Below are 27,778 nucleotides of genomic sequence, written 5' to 3' on the forward strand. Positions count from 1 at the left end.
CTTGCATTCATGTCCTGGGAAGCTGTCTCAAAGGGCCTGGCATCACCAGGAACTCTTAAAAGGCTTTAGCTGCCCATCTTGTCCAATAGGCAATGGCAAACTGATTTACCTTTCAGAGGGTTTCCAGCTGAAGGTATTTTTGGGTTCCAGGACAAAAGTCTCTGCTTTCACCAGGATGGCCCACCTGTTTGGGATGTTACCTGAAAACCATAGGGTCGATGAGACGGTCAGCGTCACAGTGGGTGGATGAGGGGGACCCTATCGGGACTCAGCACAGAGGGTCCCAACACAGTTTGGTCTGTGTACAGGCACGTGTGCCCTTGCTCTGCTGGAGGTGAGGGTGTGGAGCCATGTGCAATGCGGGGCCGGTGTATGTGTGTGTGACACGCTACTGGGAATACTGGCAGCAGCTGCTTGGTTGGTGTCTGCTGAGGTCCTCACAGGGAGTGTACCTTTAGATCGGGACAAAGGTCAAGCTATTTATCTCCTTTTATCATCTGTAGAGTGGGTACCTCCCCTCCCTCCCCGCATCCCTCATCCCCTCCTTTCTCTCTCTCTTCCTCAACATTACTCAGGTTAGCTGGTTTGAGTTAGGCGGCGAATCTCAGTAGACTCTAAGCGAAGAGTAAAGAGAATTTGATAAGATCAGGAAGGCCATCCTTCCTCTAGGAACCAAAAGAGGTTTCGTGTTCCCCACACTCTGCTCTGCCTCCCTTGAGGAGCTGACACACCAGGACAGTCGCCTTCCTGCGGACTGTGACTGGGAGAGCCGGAGAAAAGGAGGTATCCCTAGGCTTGAGACTAGGGCTGCCTTTCCTACTCACCATGGGCCTGGGTAGGAAAGTCTGAGAGAGCCCAGGATGAGGGAGAAAAGGGGCGGAAGAGAGATGGCTGAGATGGAGAGAAGCGAGAGCCAAAGCCTGGTTTTTGACTGAGTATGTGTGTTGGGAAGGGAGTGGGGGAAGTGTCTTTTTTGGGGGGTGGGAGTAGAGACTCTGAGGTCTTTTAGCCAGTCTGCTGGGCTGACCACTCAGCTCACTGCAGAGGGTACAGCCCTCCTAGAAACTGTTCACGCTCACTCCCCCACGCTCTGCCCTCCCAATCCAGCACACGTATGCCTCCTTCCCTACCCTCTTCTCCCTTTAACTTGGCTTTGAAGACACAGTAATTCCTGACCCCAGGGAGACAGCTTGGAGGGCAGTACAGACTCCTCAAGAGATGGCTTCCCAGGTTGGATACAAAAAAAAGTTGAGAGAAATTCATTTCATGGCCAGTGGCTGCTTAAAAAAGGCGATTCCAGCATACGAATGTGATAAATGTTAACTGAGCATTAATCGCATTAAAGAGGGCCCTATAAACTTTTCATTTCTAATTAAATTCGTCCAGTGATGCTGCCCAAGCGAGTACTCTGGGCCTTTGTTTATGTGGAAAATTAAAATGCAAATACAATGGAATTTATTTTCAGGAGTGGAGTGACGGGCTGGCCCCTCTGGCTACTGGTCTCCCGGCCTGTCAGGCCAGGTGACTGCTCCTTTGGAGGTTCTGTCACCCTTGGGACAACTTCTGGTGTGAAGGGAGAGGCCAGAGTTCAAGGTCAAATAGAGTTTTAGAAATAGAGGGGAAGGTGTGGAAAGAATTGAAAAGGAGAAAAAGACAATAAGTAGCCCAGAAATAGAAAAGCATTGTCCCCATTTCCCACATTTCCCCTCCAACACCCACCTCTAGGAGAAGGGACCCCAGACGTTGCTTGTGAGTAATGTCTTGACAAGCCTCCCCTGCAGATCAGAGAAGAAGGGTGGACATGGGAGGGAGAGTTTGGAGTAGCAGCCTTGCCAGCAGATGTGGGCTTGCTCCTCAAAGAACCAAGTGGTCACCAGCAGACAGGGTCCAGGGCTTGGATTTATCTCCAGCAGTTTGAGGGCCGGCTGCTGTCCACATAATGGTTGCACTGGGCTCCTCCTGCCAGTGCCAAGCGGCATTGACACAGGGCAGTGAAGCAGAGAGGCTCTAACCGTGGACGCTGTGCTTGCACGCCCGCACGCACGCAGCCTTCTCGAATGTAGGGAGAGCTGATCACTCATGAGAATAAACAAATGTCCCTTGCAGGGAGTCCTTTAGTGCCCTGATCCCTCTGATAAAAGTGGTAACTCTGAATGCTATTGAATGGAACGACCTAAAGTTCCTATTTACCAAAACATAAATTAAGTCAAATAGAAAACCTGGGCAAGAAACATCATTTGGGTTTATCAGTAGAGACACTGAAAGATTGCTGTGCTGCACTATGGCTAAGGAAGTTGTAAATAGCATTAAAAAGTAGAGAGGGAAAGAAAATGGAGGTAGGAGAGATGATAAAAGGCAGAGCACTAAATCACAAATGGGGACATGGACAAAGGCACAAACCAGATTTACGACAAGCTTTGTGTAAGTCTGTGGCTTGGACTGACAGTGCATAGACATACTACGTACACAGGCATGAGGTGTCCAGAGAGTGGCTGAGACTGAGTTGGTATGAAGGTGGATTGACCACAACGTGAGTTCTCTGTGCCGATGCTGGGGCTGGTCCATCAGCCCTGCCACACTGCAATCTGGTGGGGTAGGTTTCGGTAGACAGTCAAGGATACAGTCTTATGAGGTTTTTGAAGGTCTTTGAGCACATAAGTCTCTGGTGAGCTGGATCCACATTCTAATGGATCTCCAGGGCAGCGACCCATTCCCGGAACGAAGTCTGCTTGACTAGTTTTGTTGAATGGCTGCTATTCCAGTCCTATTTAGTCTGTTTTATTCTGGGTTATTCTTTCCCTTTTTAGTGTTCACTTATGTCTCATAGAAATGCATGAGCACTGACTGACAAACAGGTTAATGACTGTGGCAACTTCCAAACATCTGTAGGAAAACTCAAACCTTCAGTCAGTCATCTATAAATGTTGTCAATATGATGCTAAATATCTGGGGATTTAGAGATGTTGGCATGATTGATTGAATTTCTTAGTTTTTATCCAGGCACAGCACCAACACCCATTTTCATTTCACTGGTGTTTCATTGCATTGGGAAACACCCACTTTTGGAGGGAAATATTCTAGGAATCAAAATGTTAGGGTTACAAAGCATCCTTGATGTATTTGGGTCTCATGTTTGAAGGGAGTCTGGATTTGGCTTGAAAGTCAAGTGGAGAGCTGATGGTCAGGAACATTTAATATCTGAACAATCATGACTGCTGGACACTTTCCCCAGAAAATTGCTTGGGAGGGCAAATTACTTTGCCCAAATAAAGCTTAAGCTAGCCATAGGCCTGTCTTCATAAGGGAACCCACTGCACCATCTTAGGGGCGTATCAAGGTTCTTAAGATATGATCAATCCTTCATTTGTTCTTTCATTCATCCATTCCGAAAGTCTTTGCTAAGCAAAGACTTATGTGCCAGACATAAACATGCTTGGTACAGAAAACACAAGGAAGTGGGCTCTGGGAAGTAATTGCCAGAGTTTGAATCTAGCTTCCCTTGTTGTTATGTTGTTCAGTTGCTAAGTCTTATCTAACTCTTTGCAACCCTATGGACTCTAGTGTGCCAGGCTTCCTGTCCTTCACTGTCTCCCAGAGTTTGCTCAAACTCATGTCCATTGTGTTGATGATCTAGCTTCCCTACTCCTTGGCTCTGTGGTTGTGGGAATGTCCTCTCTGGACCTCAGTTTCCTTACTCTGATCTAATATGGAAGGTAATCATGTAGTTATAGCGCTGTCATAGGTTCTTCTGAAGGTTGAATGCGTTATTCCACATAAACCTGCTTAGAATTGCACCTGGCAGATACCAAGTACTCAATAAATGTTAGTTATTATTACAGCAATAGTAATCATCAAGTTATGTGTCTGTCAGTGTACATGAGTTCTGGCTTGTGCATGCATAAACACTGAAATCTTTGAAATAAAAAGCTTGAGGAGCCAAAAGGATATTCTGTGAACAGAATTGTGTATCATGAATGCCAGTGAGAATTATGGTTCACTGCAAGCCCAGCTGGATTTAAGAAGGGGACCTGCTCTGTGTACTTCCAGAAAAATAGAAACCCTTATGACTGTTATCTGACCATTGAACAGAGTTAGTCAGATAATTGCCCCCTTCATCCACTTAGTTTGAGAGCCCAGCCTCTGTGTGTGTATGTGCACATGTGTACTTAATGACTGCACACTCCTTCTCTGGGAGTTGAAGGTTGGCATTTTCTGGGCTTCATGGCATTTTCATGGGTTGTGGTGCTTTGCATTTTGTAGTTTTTTTAAAAGACAAAATGAAATGGTTATGGGGGGGAAAATCCTTATTTGATGGGTTGGACAGGTTTCTCTGATACTTAAATGTCATAGAGGGGAGAAGACAGGGAGATAAATAGAAGGAGGAGGGGAAAAGAGGAGAGAAAATGGAGATAAGGTAAAGGATGAAGAAAGGAGAGGAAGAACTGAGCAAACATCTGACAAATTCAAACCAAATCTATCTCCTGTGGCCCTGCATACCTAGATATTCCAGGGAAGCATGGTAGGTTGATAATTATTGCAGTTATTCCACCACTAAGGGGTAAAAGAATTTTTAAAACTCAGGAGAGAAAATTCACTTTGGGCTTAAAGTCTTCAGTGTAATGGCTCAAAATAACTAGACTCTGAATTCTCCTACTTAATTTGTGCCCATGAGCAAAGATGAAAACTGACTTTTCCTAAACTCATGATATAGTCTGGCTTGCTATTTTTATGGGAAAGCCTGTGGAATAAGGTTGAGGCCCCAAGTTCTCCCTGCCCCTCAGGCCTAGTTAGGTAGAAAGTCCAGCTCAACGGACTTCTGTAAAATCCATACCAAGTGCATTAATATTCACTCCTCTGATTCTTTTCTTATCTCTTAGTTCCCAATTTAATGCCAAATTCCGTTATTCCTCACTGACACCTATTAGCTGTTAGTCCTGATTTTTAAAATTAGAAAGTAAATATTTTAATGAGTTAATAATATTTTAACATGTAAATATTTTTAATCTTGAAAGAGCTCAATCATCCTGAAATTTTTTTTATAATTGCAAATGTATAAGGGCTGCCATCTGTCTTTCTGCCTATTCATCACCTGGGTACAGCCAGCCCTCAGTTTGAGATGGGGAGTGGTGAACTCTTATCAACCCCCAACCCCTACCACTGTCCACAAGGACAGAAAGCCAAATGCCTTCACACTGCAATTTTTGCACTTCTCTGCTTAAGTCACACACACACACACACACACACACACACACACACACACACCCCTTGACTTATCTTGAATTTTATTCACATTAACATATGTAGTTATACACATGATTAGGACAATCTTATGGCCACTTTACTTGGTAAGTTCTATGTTCTCAAGAATAGTAGCTAACAATTGCTTACTACAGTAGGAACTGTTATAAGCATGCTGCATATATCGATTTAAACCTCATAAACAACCCCATAGGGGCTTTCCTGGTGGCTCAGACTGTAAAGAATCCGCCTGCGATGCAGGAGACATGGGTTCAATCCCTGGGTCGGGAAGATCCCCTGGAGAAGGGAAGGGCAACCCACTGCAATATTGTTGCCTGGAGAATCCCATGGACAGAGGAGCCTCGTGGGCTACAGTCCATCAAGTTGCAAAGAGTTGGACACAGCTGAGCAACTAACACTTTCACTTTCAAACAACCCTATAGGGCTTTATAGGATTGCCTATAGATGATGTAACTGGAGTCCAGAGAAGCTGAGTAACTAATTCAGGTCACATGCTAAGTACCACAACTAGGATTTGAACTCCTACAATACTGGCTCTAAAACCTATGTGCTTTTCCACTACCCCATACTTCGTATCAGCTTTGGATCAAAGGAAGTACAGGCATTCCTTGGGCAGCTCTGTATATTTTGCAGTCTCATGCCCAGGGATGTATTTATACTTCTACTTACAAGCTCAGAACAAAGACTCTGCACCTAATAGAAAGTCATACCTTGTGTGAGTTTCTGTACTCTCCCCTGGTGTGTGTGTGTGTGTGTGTGTGTGTGTGTGTGTGTGTGTGTGTGTATCCATGTAAATGTAAGCCACAGCTGAGTCACATCATCTGGGGATGCTGGGAAGGAAGAAGATGCTGATGGCCAGAGTCACAGAGTGGAGTGGACCGGGGACTCTCCGAACGAGAGTTTGTGTTGTTATTCCCATCAGGATTGGGATCCCATCCATCCTCCTCTAGTTCCACCAAGGATCTAGATTTTAGACAGGCATAGGGTTTGGCCCTGGGGTTTAACTCTCCAAATTAGACAGATATAGGGAGGTTGGCACCAGAACCTGTGTCACTGTGGTAAGATCAGATCTGCTCCATAGAGTAGAGGTATCGTGCTTCCAAGAATAATAGAACTGTGGAAATGGTCATCAAGAAGAGACTTGTCCTGCATCTCTAGAATCCTCCTTCTGGAAAGGAGCAGGGCAAATGACCAAGCCAGAGTGAACTAAAAAAGCTAAAGGATAGGTGTTCTCACCCACAGCCCCACCAAAAAAGTAATTACCGAATCATACACCACCACCCAGATCCAACATTTTTACTCAACCCACATCACTAAGGAGACACCCATTAACCTAAGCTCTGAGATATACATTATGAAAGAGAAAGATGCTGATATGATCAATGAATGCAGTAATTCAAAGCAGAAATACAGACATTGCCACCAAACAATAATCAAATTCCTCCAACTCGGTGTTACACAAAGTGCAGTCACCTTAATACAATACCACAAAACATCAAGTAACAAACCTTAAGCCAACTGCCAGAATGTGTCAGCAGTACACGGTAACACACACAATTCAAGCACTCCATCCCACCGGCACGCCCGTGCACAAAGGCTGCAATCATGTGGCCACCTGAGCGATAGTAAACACTGGCCAGGCACACAAGGAGATGGAGCCAGCAGTGCAACACCCAGCCCTCCTGCACACCCAGCAGAGAAGATCATCACCACCGCCTCCCCAGACCCAGTGCTCTCTGGTCCCCAGCACAGTGCAGCCTGCCAGACAGCAGCTGCGCCCTCCCATCTCTCCAGCAGGTGGATGTGTCCAGACCATCACCTCCAATAAAGCCTCTGGGCTCTCGTTGCTAGTAAGAGAGTAAACTGTCCCCTGAGCCTGCTTCCCGAGACAGGACAAATCAGCGGTCTCCTGGTTGGGCTTTAATAAGACTTGGCCGTTACTGAAAATGACAGAGCTCCAGGGATGGAGGGCAACTGGGGGTGGCCCGGGAGGGGGCTCGCCAGGCTGGGTGCGGAAATTCCCCTTCCTCCACCAAGCCCTGCCTCCTGTGGCTATTCCAGAGCCGAAGCCCTCTTGCTGGGTGTTCACTGAGTATCGATTCAGTCTGCAAGCAATTTTAATATTTCTTCAGGGACTTTCCAGCAACAGCACAAGTCATTAATTCACCCTCCCAAATTGCTTATTCAATAGCAGGAACATGGCTCCTGAATAAAGTCCCAGAATTTATGTGACTTGCACGAGTCAGGAGGTCAAACAACTGTTATGGAGCGAAGTTAAAAATCCAAATAAAATATTGACACTTTTTTGGGGAGGGGGAGGGGGGAGTAAAGGTATTTAAAATAGGTTTTTGTTGTAATGCCCCCAGGATAAAGAATGGAAGGAGACTGAAGACAAGTAGGAGTTTATAAAATCAATGAAATTTATTGCACATCTACTTGGCATTTAATAATTCTCTCATTTCCACAGTCTCCCACCCCCACCCCATCCTGGCCATAGACAGAAAGATACACAGGTATACAAATGCACATTTATGCACATCAATATTGGTGCACAGACCAATATAAAAACACAGTTGTGATGTGAGCATCTGAAACATCTTGGGAAGAGAACAGTGATGTGTGTGGAGTCATGTATGACTGTGGCTTACAGATTTGACAGAAAGGCATAACTGGGCAGAATTCATGAGGGGAGTTTTGATAAATATATCCAGTATTATAAATCTTGGATCAATGCATTAGAGCAGACATGAATATAAAGATACAGTAATCATAGAAATAGTTTCTAGAAACTGACAAACACATTTGTATTCAGCATCGCCACAGAATTGTGTACCTGATTGGGAAAGTAGACAGATAAGATAGATAGATAGATACAAAGAATTTAGAAAATCTATCCCTCCAACCTACCAATGTATTCATGTATAAAATATAGTGAAACCATAACCACTTAACCTGAAATTGAAGCTAACACAGACAGGATGCTTATCAAATATAACCGTGGCGCGTGCACAGGAGAGGGTAGGTATGTTTAGAGTTACAGTTACCTTCAGTCTCTGTTTATTGTCTACACGTGCATTTGCACAATTGTCCACATCATGGATTTGAAAAGACTGAAGGAAAAAAATTTGCTTATGCCCAAACAGCTAATAAAAAGAAGTATTAATAATAGAAATTTCCAAAAGAGGTGATATGGTTCAGTCTATAGACATTGGAGTCACAGACCCAAAGTCTGGCTCCAGTGCTATTAAGCATATGACCTTGGGCGAGGTGCTTAGCCTCTCTGTTGTCTCCTTAGGAAAATAGAAAACATCCCCATCTGATAGAGTTATAGTTAGGATTTAGATAAGAAAATGCATTTGTTAAAAAAAAAAAAAGAAAGAAAATGCATTTGTTATAATGCTTGTCACAGAATGAGTATTAAATAAATGATACTTATTGCTTTTACTATTTTTGTATGCAACTCTTCTATCCAGGCCCTGTTTCTCATAGATTTTACCATCTATTCTTGATCTGACTGACTTATTCTACCTAGTGTTTAGCAACATGGGTTTTGGAGTCAGGCTCCCAAGTTCAAATATCCTGGCTCTGGTACTTAACAGCTGTGTGACCTTTGGCAAGTTATGCAACCTCTCTGAGCCTCAGCTTCCATTTCTGCAGAACAGGATAATAGTCTTCATAAGGAGTTGCGAAAAACAAAGATTTCATTTACTTAGCAGAGTGCCTTGGCACATAGCGAACATATATTAGTTCACTATGTCCCTTAAGATTATGTTATTGTTGTTTTTAATAGTAATAACATTCACTTGCTATTCAACAAGTAGTTTTTAAGTACTTACACCATGCCAAGCACTGTTGCTAAGTGCGGGAAATACAATGGTGAAAGAAATAGGCGTCACATGTGACCTTACAGAGATCAAAGTCCAGAGGAGGACTCACTGTGGATTGAGTAAGCAAAAAAACAGGTTTCAGCTCTGTGCTGGACCCTACATGGAAGAGGGGATCAGAGAGAAATAGGTTGGAAAACCAGAGAGGAGCCAGATTGGGAAACATTCTGAAGGCCAGGCTGAGGAATTTTAAATTTATCCTGTAGGTAATAGGAAGCAATAGTTGGGTTTAGCCACATCACATTCTTTCAGGAGCAGGCACAGAGAGACCAATGGACTTTTTTTGAATATGGAGTAAGAAAGTGAGCAGTGGGAGGGGCCAGAGGCAGACCAAGCAGCAGTTAGCAGGTCCCACCTTGGCTGCTGCTGCTGAAGACCTCTTCTCTCCAGGCTGCCTTCTGCTTGCCTGTGGAAGGCTGGGAAGGATGGATAGGGACGTCTTGTCCCTGCAACGAGTCTACAGGGACCCCTTTCATCATCACATTAGGCAGTCTTGTAGCTGCTGGACTGTGCGGTGGACAGCTGGTAGACCCGAACTCTAGCCCAGGGCAGCCCTGACAGATGAGGGCATGGCCGGTGGTGAGAGGAGCTAGTCTGGTCACGCTCTGAGCTTGGCATGCACCACAGACTGGTTTCCAAATGGTTAGTTAATCACATTGCCCCTTAATTTTTAAACCTATGCATATCTTGAAGTTAAATCAATCCATATGCTTACCATTCATCATATAAACCGTCACTATTGCCCCCTTGGGCCAGCCCCATGGCCCATCTAGCCTGGTAAATTGTATCTGGCCTGGGCTCCCAGGGACACGTGGTAGAAGGATTATCATCCTCAGTGCCAGTCTTAGGAAGCTAAACTGATGCAGAAAGTATGCCTGGCATCTAAGCAATCCACTGGGAACCCATCAGCCTGGGAAGGTACCAAAAGCTATTTTGGAATTATATTTATTTGTGGCTTATTGTTTGTTTCCACAGAGGAACTGATAGCCTCTTGAGTTTTGTTTACTGTCAGATGGAGTCCAGATTAGCTGATGAGAGAGACGTGCATTGGTAGAGTATGAGTAAGAAACCTTCAGCTCACTAAGATAGTCTCTCAGTTCTCTCAAGAATAGTTTCCTTACCCCTTGGCTTAAGCTGCTACTGCTAAGTCACTTCAGTCATGTCTGACTCTGTGCGACCCCATCCCTGGGATTCTCCAGGCAAGAACACTGGAGTGGGTTGCCATTTCCTTCTCCAATGTATAAAAGTGAAAAGTGAAAGTGAAGTCGCTTAGTCATGTCTGACTCTTCACGACCACGTGGACTGCAGCCTACCAGGATCCTCCGTCAGTGGGATTTTCCAGGCAAGAGTACTGGAGTGGGGTGTGCCATGACCTTCTCTGTGGCTTAAGCTAGGTTTCTCAAATATCAGAGAGTTTAAGAGTAATCTGGAGAATTTACTTAAATACAGATTCCTGAGCCCACTCCCATCAGAAATTCTAGATGCTTAAGGTCTGAAGGAGGTTTCAGGGATGTGCATGTTAACATGCACGCCAGGGGATTCTAATGCCAGTGGCTCAAGGACAGTAGTTTGGGGACAACTTTCTGTAAGCATTTAGGTAGGACTGTCATCTCTTGGAGCTCAGTTATGACCTCTGAGAAGTAGCAAAAGAGGCAGAAACTCTTGACACATTTAGGGGAAACCTGTGTATTCTAATTATATCCTGCTGCAACCAGAATCGAAGGGCCTGCCCTTAGGTTCCACTCATCAGGGGCCATTCTCATGCACAGAACCCTGCCTGCCATATGGTCAGTTGTCCAAACTGAAACCCGAGGGGCATGTGAGTGGGTGTGGGCAAACAACTCTAAACTCTGCACCAAATGTAGAGCTTGAGCCTAGGAAAAGAGAGTTCATGTGAAGGACTTCCCGGCTACCCATGGGGAGGGCTGGGTGGCTACTGTCTGCTTTTGGTGCCTGTGGGGAGGAGGGGATGAATTTCAGTTCTTCAGTTCCTGGGATGTACAGAGCGGAGAATGTCAGTTCCTTAGAGTTCTCAGGAGTAGGGAAAGGTAGGAACTGATCTGGGGAAGGGCAAAATTTTCCTGAATAATCTATGAGATCTCAGTTGAGGTTCTGCCATGAAAAGTCTCCAGCTGTTTTTGTAGCTCGGATTTGCCTCAAGGCAGAGCCAGGGACTCCTGCCTGCTGAAGACAGCTCTCAAAGGCCTGAGTTAAAGCAATTACCTGCATTTGCTGGGCAAAATACCCTTTGCTGAAGCAAATATTTTGTCTTCTTGAATGATCCAGCCTGTAATACCCAGGCAGCTCAAAGTCACTGGTAGAGGCCCCTCCCACCATCATTTTCTTAATAATCAGTGGGGCCAGCTAGTCTGAAACGTTCTCTACCTTGGAGTTCCTTTGATTTACTCAATCAGGAAAGACTTTCCCCATACCAGAGATGAAACACTTTCTGCAAACCTCTAGAAGTAGGCAACTGAAACTGATTTATATTTGTACACAACACATGTATGTTAATACTTGACTTCTTGCTCCAAAGACTCTTTCAGCAAATCAGCGATATGACCAGGCCATGGGCCAACCTGTGGTTCTACTAAGAAGTACTTCCAAAGTGGAGAAAGCAGTCTGTTCTAGGTAACTGGGCAGGATTTTGTGGGGACAAGCTTGGTGGTCCCATGTGTGTATCATACTGTCAGCAGCTGGTTCTAGCAGGTGTTGTACTCCCATTTTATAGAAAGGAATGCTGAATCCCAGGGAATCCCTTATCTTTTGTTTCTCAAAACACAATAGAACAAGAGAATAGAACCATAGAATCCTGGAGTTTGGATTCTGGGCTTTGGGGTATCTCTTTCCTGGAGGCAGTATGGTTTCACGGTTAAGGGTAGGGGCCTTGGGGTTAGTCTGCCTGAATTAAAACCCCAGATTTTCCATTTCTTAAATAGGTAACTTTAGGTGAGTTATAATATGCCTTATATGCAAAATGTGTTGTTGTGAGGATTAAATGAACTGTTTGTTTTAAGCACTTATAACATTGTTTTTTGTTGTTTAGTCACTCATTCATGTCCGACTCTTTGTGACCTCATGGACTGTAGCCCTCTAGCTTTCTCTATCCATGGGATTTTCCAGGGAAGAATACTGGAGTGGGTCACCATTTCCTTATCCAGGGGAACTTCCCGACCCAGGGATTGAACCCACGTCTCCAGTATTGGCAGGCGGGTTCTTTACCACTGAGTCAGATGGGTTTAACTCATAGTAAATACTCAGTAAACAATAGGTTTTTATTACTGGAGTCTCTGCTAAGGAAGCACAGCTCCCAGAAATCCTGAGCAGCCCAACCCTGGAAATGCTGCCACCTGATTCCCTCCAAGGTGAGCTGTCTGAGGTCACCTCAATGCTAATAGGGCCTCTTCTTGTCTCCACCTCAGGGGGAGTTTTTGCACACCATTTATTATCATATAATATAATGCAATATAATATCATACATAACATAACATAATATGATGGGTAGGTTAACTTGGAAACCCTGAGGCGGACCGTGGATGGATGGATAGATGAATAGATACATTTGTACTAAGTATACATACATTATATCATTCTATTGATTTGTAAAAAGTTCCCGGTCTGCCTGGCTGTAATGAGATTTTTGAACTTTGCGTGGCGATCAATGAGAGGAATATTATTGGCCTGGAGAATTGATATACCTGCTCTCAGTGGCTTGTTCTGCTCCCAGGCTGCCCCGGCCCCCCAGGTGTACGATTCCAGCAGACACTTAACCTTTTTTACAGTGTCATCAGGCTAAAAGGAATCTAATAGTGACACAGGACTTGTGCTCAGCACTCTGCCACTATTGCTTTCCTGTCACAAATAATTTATAGCCTTCCATTTCCATCCCCGAGCCTGCACCCCAGCCCTGCCTCCCACTTTCCCCCAGCTCCCAGGAATCAATAAGCTCACACAGCCACAGTGGGACTTCAGGGTGCGAAGAGACAGACGGACAGACATAGAGAAGGGAGACAGAGAAGGGGCAGAGATAGACAGGAAGGGGAGAGAGAGAATGAAATGCAGAGGAAGGAGGAGGAAGAAAATCAGGAGTGAAGAATCCCCCCTAGCGCTTTCTTAGAGTTGAGAGTGTCTTTCTTTCTTCATGAGTTTAATAAACTGTTAATGGGAGCCTCATTATCTGATTTCATGCTAACTCACAGAGCAGTTGAGATTGGAGTTTTTTTTATTTGGTTTGGTTTGGTTTTAAATTTGTTTATTTATTTAGGCCATAACTGCAGGGTATGAAGGATCTTAGTTCCCCAACCAGGGATTGACCCATGCTCCCAGCAGTGGAAGCACAGAGTCCTAATTACTGGACCACCAGGGAAGTCCCCCCTCATGAGACTCTGGATCTCCAGCATGGCCGGGAGTGGAGACCTTCTGGGAATTTAACCAAAGAGGGAGTGACTTCACCTGCCTTGTCCTCCTTTACTCCAAAGCTCTACCACAACCCCCTGGCATCTTTGGGTCCTGAGGGAACTGCTGCTCCTACTGTCGATGGACCCTTCCCAGTGCTACCAGGCAGGGCCCCCAGTCTGTCTTCCCAAGAGTCTCTGATGCATCTCTTGTTGGGTCAGGCTTGACACCTGCTGCTCCTGTTTCCTGTCTTCTCAGGGCGCCTCTCGGGGTCCTGGAAGCAGCTGTGTTGACCAGGCTGGGGCAGATGGGCCTGAGTGGCCTCCTCGCCTGCACCTGGTTTAGCCCCTCCATAGAGAGCAGCCTGGCTTGGGGGTCACCCACAGAAATAATAGCAGTAGTAGTTACAGTTATAGTTAGCATTTATTGAGCCTCGCATCACACTAATCATTTTACATGAATTATCCTTTTTAACCCCCACAACAGTCCTATGAGGTAGATAGTATTATCTTGTTGTACAGATGAGAGAATAAGAAACACCAGGGATTCATTCCACGGACAATAAGTAACAGAACTGGGACTCAGGCTCAGGCAGACTGAGCCCGGAGCCCACCCTCTACTCCCCTTTGCTTTGCTCACAGCCTCATGAGTGTGAGATGCTGGGTACTTGCAGGCCCTGTGCTGAGCCAAGGCTAAGTCCAGGAGGTTCCCTGGAAGGTGGGGGAGAAAGAACACCCCTGTCAAGGAAAGTGTGCCTGGAGGAGAAGTGGAGAGCAGGTACCCTGGCAGGGCAGGCTTTCTGTGGAAACAGGAAATGCCACCTCCCGGCCCCCAGTAAATGTGCTCAGGGCTCCTGACTGTATCCTCCAAGGATGCATGTGTGGGAACTTGACTTTTCAGGCCATCTCTGCCTGGAACTGTGGGGGCTACAGATGTGTTTGGCTGTCTTATGGGGCCAAGAATGAAAAAGAATTGAAGGAACAGGAAGAGAAACAGAGGGAAATAGTGTCAGGCAGTCACACAAAGCAACCTCTTTATCCATTTAACTCTTAGGGATATTTCTGTGAGTCATTGGGTTGCGTATGGGATGTAGGAGGGCGATGGATGGCCATTGGGTTTCCACAGTCCTGGTTCTCAAATTCTGAGATTCAGCTTTGGGGACTGGTGAGTGTCCACCGCCTGGGGGGCATGGATGGACACCAAGAGCATTAGTAAGTCACAGCAGGCATCCTGCCCAGCTCCTCTCCTGTGCCCCACCAAGCTGCTGTCAGGAAATAGTGATTTTCCATCACTTGCTGCCTCAGCTAAATCTGTACCAGTGCCCCAGGGGTCAGAGGCTCTGGGTAACAAAGAGAGCAGCTGCAGGAGGCCACCCGGTTGTCTGTCTCACCCAGCCTCAGTCTGGGGGCTCCCTCTGTCCAGAGCTCATCAGCCCTCAAATCAGAGCCACTCACCGGACCCCTGAGACCCCAGAAACTTTTTGCTGCAGTGAATTAGGAGCAGCTGCTCTGAGTTGCTCAGCCTTTAGACTTCTCCTGTAGACCAGACTACACTGCCCTTAGCGACTGTCGGTCCTTCCCATCGTGATCTCGCTCCAAACACAGAAACTCTGGGCCACATCACCACATACCTTTTCTCGCTGCCTCCTCCCTGTGCCCCCCATTCTGTTCTCTCCTTCTTCTGCCTTGTCTGGTGGTCATCCACGTTCTGTCCGGCAACTTCAACCTCTCTTTCTTCATCAGTTCTTTCTCCTTGGCCTACAAACATGTCCAGGTCCTTCCTGCCCTGAACAGGCTTCCCTCCACTCACCTGCCTTCTTCAGCTTCCACACATCTCTCTCCTTTTCTACAAACTTCTGAAGCAATGATCTGTTTCACTGCCTCCCTCTTCTCCTGTCCACTCCCTATCCTCTTTCTGACTGGCTTCTGCCTCAGTTGCTTTGTTGAGACCACTCTCACAAGGTCATTAGTGGTCACCCAAAATTCCCAAATCTGTGCCTCTTCTTATTTCCAGTTCCCTTCAAACTTTATGTCACCATGGATGGTGTCATCCTGGATGCTGTGGGTTATGTTCTCCTTCTGGAAATGTTCTTCTCTGTTGACTTGGCTAACACTACCTGATCCTGGTTCTGCCATTTCCTATACGACCAATTCTGAGTGCTATGCAAGGTCAGGTTCTTTTTCTTAGCCTTTGTTAGATGTCCTCTAGGGTCTCCTCCTTAGGCCTCTCATCCCAACCAACACGCCCTTCTTTGACAGTCTCCTAAATCTGTATCTGCTGTGCTGGCTGGTGAACAATCTTCCACCTGGGCACTCATCTGCCTCCTCAAATGATGCGTGTCAAGGACCAGTCAGTCACCATGCTGTGTTCCTCTTCCTGAGAGCTGGACAAACCACCAGCCTTCCAGCTACACACCACTGTGGTTTTAGAGCCGCAGACTAGTGGAGTCAAGGTTGACTCCAGTTAGTTGCCAAATCCTGACCATTTTACCTTCACTATGTCTTGAAAATTCTTCCTTCTCTCTGTCTCTTTTTTTGGAGAGAGGGGCACCCTGTGTGGCTTGTGGGATCTTAGTTTCTTGGCCAGGGATTGAACCCCGGCCCTCAGCAGTGGAAGCACTGAGTCCTAACCACTGGACCACCAGGGAATTCCCTCCCCCCCACCCCCTTCTCTTGTCTGAGACCAGCCCCTTACGGCCTTGTGCCAGTCTGTTGCTTTACCTGCATCGGTTTGTACCTGTCTCCTTTAGTTTAGAAATCACTCATGGCTTAAGACTTTGTAAACCTGGTTCCTATATACTGGGGGAAGTCTGACAACGTAATGAAAAGTACACATTTTAGAGACTGAATTCCACCTCTGCCCTAGCTGACAGTGTAATCTTCTGTAAGCTCCTTAACCTCTTTGAGTTTTGACTTTAAGCCTGCAAAATGAGGATAATAGTATTGCTTTGAAGATTGCTATGAGAATTAAAAATTTTATATGTACAGTAATAAAGGCACATAGTAGACACTCAGTAAATAGAAAAATCACTAGTATCATCATTACTTCCTGCTTTTCAGCCTTATTTCCTCTTAGTCCCTTACATCCCTCCAGCGTTCCTGGATAGGCATTACCCCCTCACCCCGTGCTCCCTCCCTTGCTTTTCTTTCACCCTCCTCCAGCATCTGCTTATAACGTCCTCTTTCCCACTTCTTTGTTCATGTTAAGAGCATGCTATTTTTTACTGGGGAAAGAGACTTTAAAGAGCCTGTCATCTATCCTCTTTATTTATAACTGAAGAAACTGAGGCCTGGAAGGAGAATGATGAGGCCAAGGCTATGTGGCCAATTAATGGCAGAATCAAGACTTTAGACATGCGGCCCAGTGACTTTTCCACTATCCTCTGTGCCTTTGGCTGGTGTGTGTGTGTGTGTGTGTGTGTGTGTGTGTGTGTATTCAGCCTTACACTGCTTGGAGGCTCTACATCAAATTCCAAATTCCACCTCCTCAATGACTTTTTTCCCATTCCCCTTCCTCTGCCCCACGCAAGGCAGGTGACTCCTCTCCTGCATCTTCCTGGTACTTACTGCCTGCTCCCTCCCTCGGGGTGACTTAGGTTTTTCAGGGTGTGACCTCCCTACCCAGTTTCATTACCAGTCCTGGGAGGCAGAGACCTTATCTTGGCCACCTGTGAGTGTTCCAGTCCATGCACAGCTTGTGACTCACTTGGCCGGTTGAGATGAACTTGGCTCACACACCTCTCTGCGGGGAGGGGGCCTTGCCTTCAGGAAAGTGGCTTCCAAGGGCATCTGATGGACCAGTGGGTAGAGGGAAATGTTCCTTGATGCTGGCCCTAGGGTTGATCTTTTGCATCCTTGAGCCCTGGGCCTTTAGATCACTGACAGTCCTCAGCCCTGCAATGTTTGATCTGGAGCCCTCTCCCCCACCCTCACCTGGAGTGCATGGGGAAGGCACCAGTCTCTTCACCCAGTCTGGTAAAGAAGCTGAGATTCAAGTTAAGGCCTCTGGGAAGGAGGCCGGCATGCCGACGAGCAGGGCAGCAACAGGGCTTTGTGGGGTGTGAGAGCACTAGGTGGTTCAAGGAGTCGATCAGAGCCTGACAGAGGGACTGCGTGCTGGGTTGGAATCCTGGAGACAAAAGGGTTACTGTGACCCAGCCCTTCCCTGACTCTGTCTTTAGCTCAGGAAATGGGGAGATCTCACCCCCTCCCTGACTCTGGAGGACTGTGATACAGTCCCAATAGGAAAGCCAGCTCCAAAATGATCTCCAGAAGGGAAGGGTGGTCATCAGGGCAGCCCCTGCTCCCAGAAAAGGGAAGGATGCTGTGGTCTGCTTGCTCCTCTACCCTGATCCTTGCTACCAGACGTCAAACAGCAATCTGGTCGATGCATAGCAGGACAGAATGCAGACTGCCTCCGCCCAGGGATGCGCTGAACTTGGATCTGCAGAGCCAACAGGAGGGCAAGCTCCTGCCTTGCAGCAGTCAGGGAGGGCAGGGGTGCAGAGAGCAGCTGAGGGAGGAGGGAGCTAGGGAGCTTAGGGGAGCCGCCTCCGTAGGGCTTGGCTGGAGGTGGCCAGGGCATCAGAGGGCATGTGACATGTGATGCTGTTGGTGATGCTGTTGCAGGATCATCCGGACCAAAGTTCAGCAGCCTTTCCACCCCACGCCGGATGGAGCCGGGACTGGAGTGACTGCCCCTGGACACACCATTGGTAAGAGGACTTAGGGAATGGGGGATGCTGGGCCCCCTGAGAGCTGGGCAGTGCAGCTCTAGCCCTGGGGAATGCACACTGTCTGAGGTCCAAGGCTTGCGCTCTCCCTGGGTTCCTGGAGGTGCAGGATCTGCCTGAGAGACCAGCTCACAAGGACTGTGCTCTGCCTCCTGCCCGCATCTTCTTGCCTTTATCAGTCTGTGCATCTGTCTCTCTCCCTCCTTTTCCTCTAGCTTTCCTTCTCCTTCCCATTCTCCTCATGCTCCATGTCTTGTTCTCTATCCTTCTCTCTTTCATATCTACTTACTTACTCCATTTTTGCTTTGTTAATTTTTAAGATTCTTCTCCTCTCCTCTCTCCTCCTCTGCCTTCTCTCCTCTTCCTTCCCCTTCTGCCTTTCCCTCTCCTCTCCTCTCTGTCCAGGTAGTCCTTACCTCTTCCTCCATCTGTCTCCCTCCCTCCTCATGGCCTCTCTCCTCTCAGTTCAACTCTCTTGCTGTCTTTATCTCTTTCTTTCACCTGCCATAGCTCTCTGCCCCTCTCCAGCCCCCTCATTTATTGACCCTTGCTCACAGCCTTGCAGAGACATGATCAGTCCCACCAGAACACCTGCCGACACCCGCCTCCCTCCCTCCCACACACTGTCTTCCCTTTGACCCAAGGGCGCTCAGTGCTGCTGAAGCCGTAGGTGAGATCTTGAGGGACTGGGATGTGGTTAAACTTCTCCTGCTGTCCCTCTTGGCAGCTGTGCCCTCTCTCTGGACCAGCAGAAAGTAGAAAGGGCTGGTCCCAGCCCTCCGGGAGTTGGCAGGAGCCCTGTTTGCCAGGCCTGGGTTACAGCGTGTGCTGGGGGGAAGGTTGGATCGAACTGTACCTGAGTTGATCACTGCCGAGTGAAAGTGTTCAGTACTCTGTGCCCTGAAGGGGAAATTAGGAACTTCTCAGGTGATTTCAAAACCAGAAGCAACAGGTGGGAGTGAAGAGCTTCATACCTCTGGGGAATATCAGGCCCATTCAGGTGTCTCTAAGAGAATCAGAGAGATCTTAGAAAACCACAGACTCTAAATCAGGACTGGGAAAGACTTTGCCTAGAAGACTAGAAACAATGGACTGGGACTTGTTTAAACGAATTTGCCCAGCCCCAGGGATCCGGGGATGAGCTGTGCATAAAGGAGTTGTGCTCTCTCAGGACCCCTGAACCACTTTCTAGGTTGAGTCTGCTTTGCTGTTTCCATCCATCCTCAAAAGTGGGTTCAACCTACAGTGAGTGAGTGAAATCTCCAGGTCTGCAGAGAAGGCCTGGGTTGACTGGTCCCCACTAAGCCCAGGGTGGACAGCAGTGAAGAGCCTGAATTGTATGCAGCAACTTGTTCCCCCTTAAATCTCAGAGAAAGGAGACTATGGGCTCCCCATCCCCACCTCATTCCCTCTGCCTCTCTCTGCCCCCAGCCTTGGGGCTTTGGCCTTCGATCACAACCACTATCCTGATGGTATTTCTTCCTTCCTCCTGTCCAGTTCCCAGTACGGCCTCCCCTCCTGTTTCCAGCGCCTCCAATGATCCAGTGGGATCCTACTCCATCAATGGGATCCTGGGGATCCCTCGCTCCAACGGCGAGAAGAGGAAACGTGATGAAGGTAGGGAGGAGGGAAGAGGCTTGGCTTCCGCTGTGCATGCTTTGTCCTTGGACTCAGAGCTCCGGTTTCGGCCCGGCTTCACAGCTGCTCTGCTGTGAGATCACTTTTAGTAGCAAAGCCCAGGTCCCTCCACTACCCTGCTGGCTCCTGGAGAGAGGGAGGCAGGCTGCTGGTGGGGCCGTCAGCTTCACCATCTGCTCAGCAGCCCCGACTGCTTCACCTTCCACTGGGATTCACCCCAAACATCCCTGTGGGATGCCAGGAGGAAAAGCAGGAACCATGGACCATGGGAAGGTTTTGGAGGTTAGGGGACAGCTGGTTTCTGACCTGGGGATGAAAAGCTAAGCTGACTTGTCCTCCCCTGATCCCAACCCATCAGGAAATGGGGGAGTGATGTCACGTGCAACTGACCCTACTGCCCTTTCTCTGTGACACGTTGACCCTGTGCCCATTCAAACCACTAGGGGAGCTGGGCATGAGCCCTCTCTGCTCTTTGCTGTGGGAGAAGACACCTCCAAGACTCCTCTCTGGCCCTTCCCCTCATTCCCTGTAATTCCTTGGGGGCAGCTAGCTGTTGGGCAGGGAGTTGTAGAGTGAGAGGGATGAAGAGGAGGAGAAGCAGGGAAAGAAAATCAGAGGAGAGTGGTGGCGATGAGTTTGGAAGAAGGTGTTTTTCAAATGTTGTGACATTAAGGGTCCCTTGGTGACCATCTGGTTCTCTTTTGATGCATGAGGCCAGGGCGCAGGGCTGGCAGGCCCAGACAAAAGGAGACACCAGTGTCTGGAGCCTGCTTCCTGCCCTGATCTTACCATCCCTGCTGGGGAGGCAGTAACTTCCTGGTCTAGAGAGGGTGTACTTTTAAGGGTATCTCCCATGAAATAGAACCCTCTAAATGTGAACGTAGGTGGGGGACCATATATCCCATTCGTCCAGACAGTCCCAATTTATGCCTTTGTCTCTGCATCTTGGCCAGTCAGCATCTCCTTTTTCTCTCAAAAATGTCCTATTTGGACAATAAATCTTGCGGTCATCCCAAGCACAGACAAGCCCTTGATTGGGACAGCTCTAGAGGGTGAGGAACAGAGAAAGGAGACAAAGCTGAGATTCCCCCCTAGGCCCAGGCTAGGGGAAAAGAGTGTGTGAGAGCCTGGGACTCCAGCAGAAAGGGACAGCATGTAGGAGAGGCCTGGGTCTGGCAAGACAGTGATGACCCGGGTCTGGCCTCCTTCCAGAAGCCCTAATGGCCTCGTTTCACAGGAAAACAGCTTGTCTGGCTCTGTTTCTCCTTCTTCCAAAATATCCAAACACATTTGGCTGCCACGGCCTTTGCCACTCACTAAATTTCATTGTGGTTGTTTTGGCAATAGCCACTGATGGGCAGGGGGCGGCTGTGTGAAAGGGCCTGCATCTCAGTTCCCCCTGGGGGTTCCCCATACTCAGGCCTTCGCCAAGCTCCCCAGCACCCTGAGTAATCTGGAAGATTCTGCCTCAGACCCTGAGGATTTCTCCTTTAAACCCCTAGCACTTGTGAGACAACCAGGGGGCTGGGGGAGGCCACAGGACCCCCTTTGGACTCCTCACTGGTCTGAAGTTGGGGTCAAGCGTGTCCACTGCTTCCTGGACTCCTGTGGGTCAAGGAAGGAGGCTGGAGATAGAGAAACACTGGCCTGAGGCTGTGGCCACTGCAGGTCGGCAGAACAGAGTGCCCTCCTCTCTGAGCAATTGATCAGATTCATTGTTTCAAGTCAATTCAATTCAGTGAACCTTTTCTGGGCATCACTCATAAGAAAGGCTTGGTGCTCTAGGTTCCCAGAGCAGAACAAGATATGATTCTTGTCCTTAAGGAGCTTATAGTCTAGTGGGGCGTATAAAACACTTGAGCCCAGAGAGCAGAAAGGCCCATCAGATATCTGGATATCTGTGTTGTGATGGAGGTCTGGGCTGCAGGCCGTGGGAACTCAGAGAGAGGAAGGAGTGAACCCCCAGAAAGGGCTGCTCTCTGAGGAGGGGCCTGAGGGATGAACGAGGGGCATGGTTCAAAGACAATGGTAGTTGAAATTCTATAGAACAGACTGAGCCTTGTGGCCAGAAAGTACTGTGTGGAAAAAACAGGGTTGCTTTGGCTGGGATGAAAGGGCCTGAGGGGAAGTCATGGAGGCAGGGCTAAGTGGAGGGGTTATGAGTCTAGGAGAGCCGGCCAAGATGGGACTTTTGCCTGCAGACATGAGAAGTCACCAAGTGTCTGATCAGAAAGGGCACAAGAGCAGGGCTGGGTTTGGGGAGGCCCTTCTCCAGCATGGTGGTAGTGATGGCAGTGGGGAGACACCTCAGGAAGCAGTTGAATTCTAGGTGAGAGGTAATGTCAATCTCTAAATTTACTCTTACTGCATAAATACTTACCCCGAGGCCTAGCTCAGTGGTGAGAAGGATCAGAGACCCTGGTTCTCTTTTGGGGAGGTGGGGAGGTTTTTTTGCCTTGACTCACCCCTCCTTCTGATCAACCCCAGGCCAGATGGAGCTGTCCTTTCCCTCGTGGAGGCCAGAGCCTATGAGGAAAGCCAGTTCTCCCTGACCACCCTGTGCCAACACACACACACACACATCCCACACATGATCCATGCACTTGATCCATCGGACCGGGTGGGAAGGGAGAGGACAGGAAAGGCAGACCCTCCACAGCCTACCCCCTCCCCCAACTCAGGGCACCTCCAAGCAGCCAGGCCCAGTTTGCATTAGGGAGCAGCTCAGATGATTAAGAACAGGGGAGATAATTAAGTGTCAAGATGATGTAGCCCAACTCTGCAGTCAGGCCAAGGTAGCACAGCGGCTGGCAGGCCGGGCGCAAGAGGCAGCCTCGGGCATGGGCTGCATAGACACCCAGGTGTGTCCTTCAGCTCCCGGGCCGACGGCACTGCAGGCGCAAGAGAGAACTGGCCCAGGGACCTGAGGGGGGCTGGGATGGGAACAAGGGTGCACATCAAGGCACCAGACCTTGAGGGAGTGGAGGGGCAGGTCTCCTACTGGAGGGCCCTGTGCCCCTGCCAGGCCAGCTTGATTTTGGCCCCACACATGGGGGCATCTCCCTGGCAGTGTCATAGCCCAGGGGCCAGCTGTGAGTGTCTCTGTCATCGAGGAAGCACTCCTTCTCCTGCCTATGGGTACAGTGCGGCCTATTCTTTAGCTCTAACAATGTCACGGCGGTGGGCATTAGCGAGGACAATGGCTGCGGTGTGTGCTGGCATTATTGGAGACAATCTCAGCAGTAGTTATTGGTGTTCACAGCGATAATACCCAGAACATTATTGGCGTTGGCACTCCAAATATGGACAGTGTTATTAGTATCTGCAGCAATCAGATCTGTGGGGACATTAGTAAAGGACCGATCAGCTGTGACTCTGGGGAAAAAGGAAACCAACAGTGACTGTGAGCCTGCTTGAGACGCCCTCTCATGCCCTGGCCTCTGGAAGAATGGAAAAATCTCCAGACTTTTCCTTTGAAAAAGGTGCTAGTCAAGAAGCTTTGACCCTCCCCCCAAGAGTCCAGAAGATCCTGGAATGAGAGAAGTAAACAGACCAGGGATAGATGGGGAAGTTATGTCATAAAGCACCTGGTGGACAGGCCGTCCATCAGTCTGAGAAGGTAGATCCCCATTCAGTATCCTCCTGAAATCTTCTTGGCTCTAATTATGGGTGGGTATGTTAGAGTCCTTTCTGGGGACACTGCGTCACCAAACGTTGCATGAGCTGGCCGGTGTGACTGCAGGATAGGGACTCTTGTATTTTTTCAGGACCAAAGTCCTTTGCCTTCACCCAGTTGCTTTTGGCCATGGTTTAAAGCATTGCCATCCATCAGTGGTGTTGAAGCCCAGAACAATTACATAACTTGTCCAAAAATCCAAATGAAGTCATATGGTGTGAGTCTTTAGATCTGTGCGAGGGGAGGTGTGTTGGTATCATCCTTTGATGCGTGGGATTCCAGGGGGCCGTGATTCTGCCTTCCATTAATTAGGTGCACAATGAATTGTGCAGTTGAGTGGTGCCAAGGCAGTGCAGTTGTACGTTTGCAGGCACGGCAGGTTGCATGGCTGCAAACAGCCAAACCCTGTCACTGCCTTTAATAGCTCCCTTCTACTTTGGCTGAAGCCATAGCTGTGAGAAGCGATTTCCTTAGTTTCCCTCCTTGAAGTCCCTCATGTGTTGCTGGGGTTTGACTTGGAGCAGATGAGGGGATTACACTGTAGGAAGGAGCAGCTCCTGCCCCATCTAGGGTCCCAGGCAAGAGAAGGCTGCAGAGGCCTCCACACAGAAGGAAGATTCGGTGGAGAGGCCAGCAGGCAGTCCCAGGCTGGGCTGGACTGGGCAATGTGATTCAGTAGGGAAGGGCTCTAGAGGGAAGCACAGCTGGGTTTGCCATCATAGTGCCTTGGACAAGCCTCTTAACCTTCATCAGCTCAGTCTCTGTAAAATGGAGATAGTGACAGCACTGACTTCATGGGGACCGTGCAGAGGACTACACGAGATCACGGGCATGGAGCTGAGCTAACTCCATCTTCGAAGATGGCTCACTGTGTGTCTGGGGAGGAAGGCATCATTGGCAGGTTTATGTTTCAAGGGGAAATGAAGTTGTGTCAGAAGGAAACTTTGTGGGTACCAGCACCCTCATCTTGGTGTGGTTCCTTTTAAACAGTGCAGCCTAGGGAAGCTGATACTGGATAAGCCGACCTGGATGGGACCAGGGCAGTCAAGGAAAGATGTCAGCCTCCTTCTGTAACCGGGACGACCTCTGTCCATCTCTGTTTTCACATTTGCTCTGTGACCATCCACTTGGGCCACATGTCATCTCTTATTAACCTCCAAAGGCATTTCAGATGTGTGTAAATAAACCCAGGGCCTCCTCTTCTCCAATATGGAGTCTTCTATCCCTCCATCCATTGCTGTGTATTTCTGCCCCCACATACATATTTGTTTATTTACCTTTGGAAATGTGTGTTAGATTTGTGGACACATAGGTGCTTTCTCACGTGGTTTATGCAAATGTGGGTATTGTGTGTTTTCTACCTTTCTGATACCTTTGGGTTAAAGGGGACATGGAATGCCATACATTGGGCAGGCACACAGTTTTCTGGGTAGTGCATACAGGCAGAGAGATGATCAAATGTGAGCAGGTGCACAACCATGTCCCTGTCACCAGCGCTGGGGGTGGGGAGAGTCCTGAGCCAGGCCTGGGTGTGCTCAGCTGCCTGGTCTTGAGACACAGATGTGCATGTAGAGTTTTGCCCAAAGGCCCATGTCAGCATTAACCTGTTGGTAAAAGGATGGTCTGTCCTGGTCCTGCCTCCAGGGTGGCCTAGGCCCCACCACAAGGGAGACTGAGGCTGGGGACCCTCACAGAAGAGACTGGTCTCCCAGTCTCTGGATTTACCTCTGGTCTTCAACCTGCCTGCCTTTCACGATCTCTCAGTGTCTGTCTGTCTCTTATTTGCTCTAGTCGAGGTATACACTGATCCTGTCCACATTAGAGGAGGTGGAGGTTTGCATCTGGTCTGGACTTTAAGAGGTATGGGGGCCAGAGGGAACCTGGTGCGGGGGCCAGGGGAGAGAGCTGGGGAGGCGGTTAGAGACTCTTCAGTGAGTGGGTTCCTAAGGGTCAGAGAGCTGACTAGGAGGAGGTGGCCTAGGCTTCCACTGGAAACCACAAGGCTAACGGAGTCTCAGGGCCTGGCTCACTTCCGCCTTGGGCCCTGCTGGATTCAGGGGCTGAGGCCCTGGTGGCCTGGAGGGTCAGGCCCTCAGTGGATGGGGGCACTTTTTCCAGCCCTTGGAAAAACAAAGAGCAGATCGGGTAGTAAAACAAAAGCAAAGGAGACCTGGAAGCACCTGACAGCCCTAATTCATCACGGCCCAAGTTTTTTCCTGTGTTCCCATTATATTTGTTTGTAAAAGTGGAAATCAATTTTGAAGGTAATTTTCTGGAAAGAATGGAAGGGAGGTGGGAGGGCCGGATAAGGCAGAGATGGTAAAAGGAAAAATTTAGGCCAGGCACAGCCCAGGGGCAGCTCTTGGCAAGGTGAAAGAAAATTGCATATTCAATCTCCATCCATGAATCTCCCTCACTGCTGCCCGCCTCCTGCTTGAAAACAATGAAGGCTTTTTCCCAACGCTGGGCAGGGCCTCGGTATCAGCCTCACTTTAACTTCAGGGTCATTAATTCCCTGATTATTGAAGGAGAAGAGAGGGTTGCAGCATCGTCAATTCCAAAGGCACACCCCCCCATGTGATCAGGGCCTGGGTGGGGTGGGGTGGGGGGGTGAGCCAGGGTGAGGTGAGGTGTTGTTTCAGAAGAGCACAGGGGTGGGAGGGAGGAAGTGGGGAGCCAACTGGACTGGGGGGGGCAGGAAGCCAGGAGGAGGGGAGAAGAAGGCAGTCATTACTGCATACCTCTGTTGTGTTGTTATTGCAAATTAAAAGTAGCATGTTCCACTCCGCAGCTATCTTTGGGGAGGGAGGGGCACCAAGGGAGGTGGGGGATCTTATCATTGCTTCTTCAGCAGACCAGCCGTGGTGTCACCGTGTGAGGTGACATTTGAATTTACAATTCCGCTGAGAAAAGCCATTAATTCACAAATTAACATTTCTCCCTCTCCCTCTCTCTTTAACACTCTCTCCCTCTCTCACATGGATGTGCAAGCAATTGAAAAGACAAAGGAAATAGCCTTAAGGAAGAGACTTTACTGCTAGTCTGTCTGTGCTGAGATTGCTCCCCCTGCTTCCAGATAGATAAACCAATTACCTGAGCCGCTCTGCTCCTGGCCGCCCGCGATCACCTCCTTTTGTAGGCTGCCTCCATGGCTGGATTACCCTCGGTGTATCTCATTAATGTAAACCAGGCATGCCCTGGTCACCCGGCTCCCTTCCCCGCTGTCTTTCTGGAGGGGCAGTGGGAGGAGTGCTGGTGTCAGAAAAGGCAGGCGAGGAGGACCCCAGGAGAGAGGAGAGACTGCCCCTGGCCAGCTACCAGGCTCTGGTTCTTTGGGTGTCCATGGCCTGGACCTGCCGTCCTGTCGAGGGGGTCAGCAGGTGAGTTCTCCGAGGCAGGTTTGCATGGGTGGACGTTTAGAGGCAGAGGCAGGAGCCAATTCTCTGGGGCCCACAGGGCCAGTTCTCTCTGACCTTTTGGTCCAGAGTCCAGGGGCTGGTGAAAGCAGAAAGGGATCTGAGTGCTCCCTTCATGAAAAGACCTTAGGGATATTTTGCTGAGTCTGCAGAACTGGGAGGGCCCAGCAGGCAAGGTGAGGTTGCACTATGTTGGGTAAACAAAAGGAGGTTGCACTGATTCCTTAACTTAAACTCGGTACTTGGGCGCAGTTATGTCTTTTTGCCACAAAACCCTTAAAATCACAGCCAAACCCAGCTGTCCAGCTCCTTCTTAGAGAAGACCCACTCGGGAGCATGGACCCAGGGGTTCTGGGCTCTCAGACCTCTGAAGTGAGCTTACATCATGGGATGGGCGTGGCAGATCCCTTTTTGCTTTTCCTCTCCTCCAGGCCCCGACCAGGCACTGCTGGAAGACAGTAGATTGGCAGAGGGAAGTCAAGCAGAGCCTGAGTTTCTGTAAGGAAAATGTTTCTGTGGATCATTGCTGGAATGATAGGATTTCACACACACTGTTTACTACCTAGCACAGTTCACAAACTCTGACCCCCCAGGGGCCAGGTTCTCTGAAAGTTCAGAAACCAGATCTCCATAGAGGGAATCATCCGTCCCGACAGGTACCTGACCTTACCTTGCGTGAACAAAGCTCAGCCTATGTTCATTTTCCAACAAATATTCAAAACCTGGCTGCTGTCCATCCAACCCAAGAATGAACTAAGGTTCAAAGGTCAGCATTCAC

The 27,778-nt window shown here is 48.6% G+C and overlaps 1 protein-coding gene across 13 annotated transcripts in view; it reads left to right on the forward strand.

Annotated features, from left to right (window-relative positions):
• Positions 1-27,778, forward strand: part of PAX2 (paired box 2) — a 90,027-nt gene that overhangs the window by 23,659 nt on the left and 38,590 nt on the right. For 9 of the 13 annotated variants that reach the window (XM_065923135.1, XM_065923136.1, XM_065923130.1 and 6 more), the window contains 3 exons: positions 18,167-18,252; positions 19,768-19,887; positions 25,376-25,444. In XM_065923135.1, the coding sequence (XP_065779207.1) occupies positions 18,167-18,252; positions 19,768-19,887; positions 25,376-25,444 (275 nt within the window). The remainder of the gene's footprint in view (positions 1-18,166; positions 18,253-19,767; positions 19,888-25,375; positions 25,445-27,778) is intronic. The other 4 variants (XM_065923134.1, XM_065923129.1, XM_065923131.1 and 1 more) reach the window with 1 other exon arrangement.

This window comes from Muntiacus reevesi, chromosome 2 (genome assembly GCF_963930625.1).
Source record: "Muntiacus reevesi chromosome 2, mMunRee1.1, whole genome shotgun sequence".
NCBI lineage: Eukaryota > Metazoa > Chordata > Mammalia > Artiodactyla > Cervidae > Muntiacus > Muntiacus reevesi.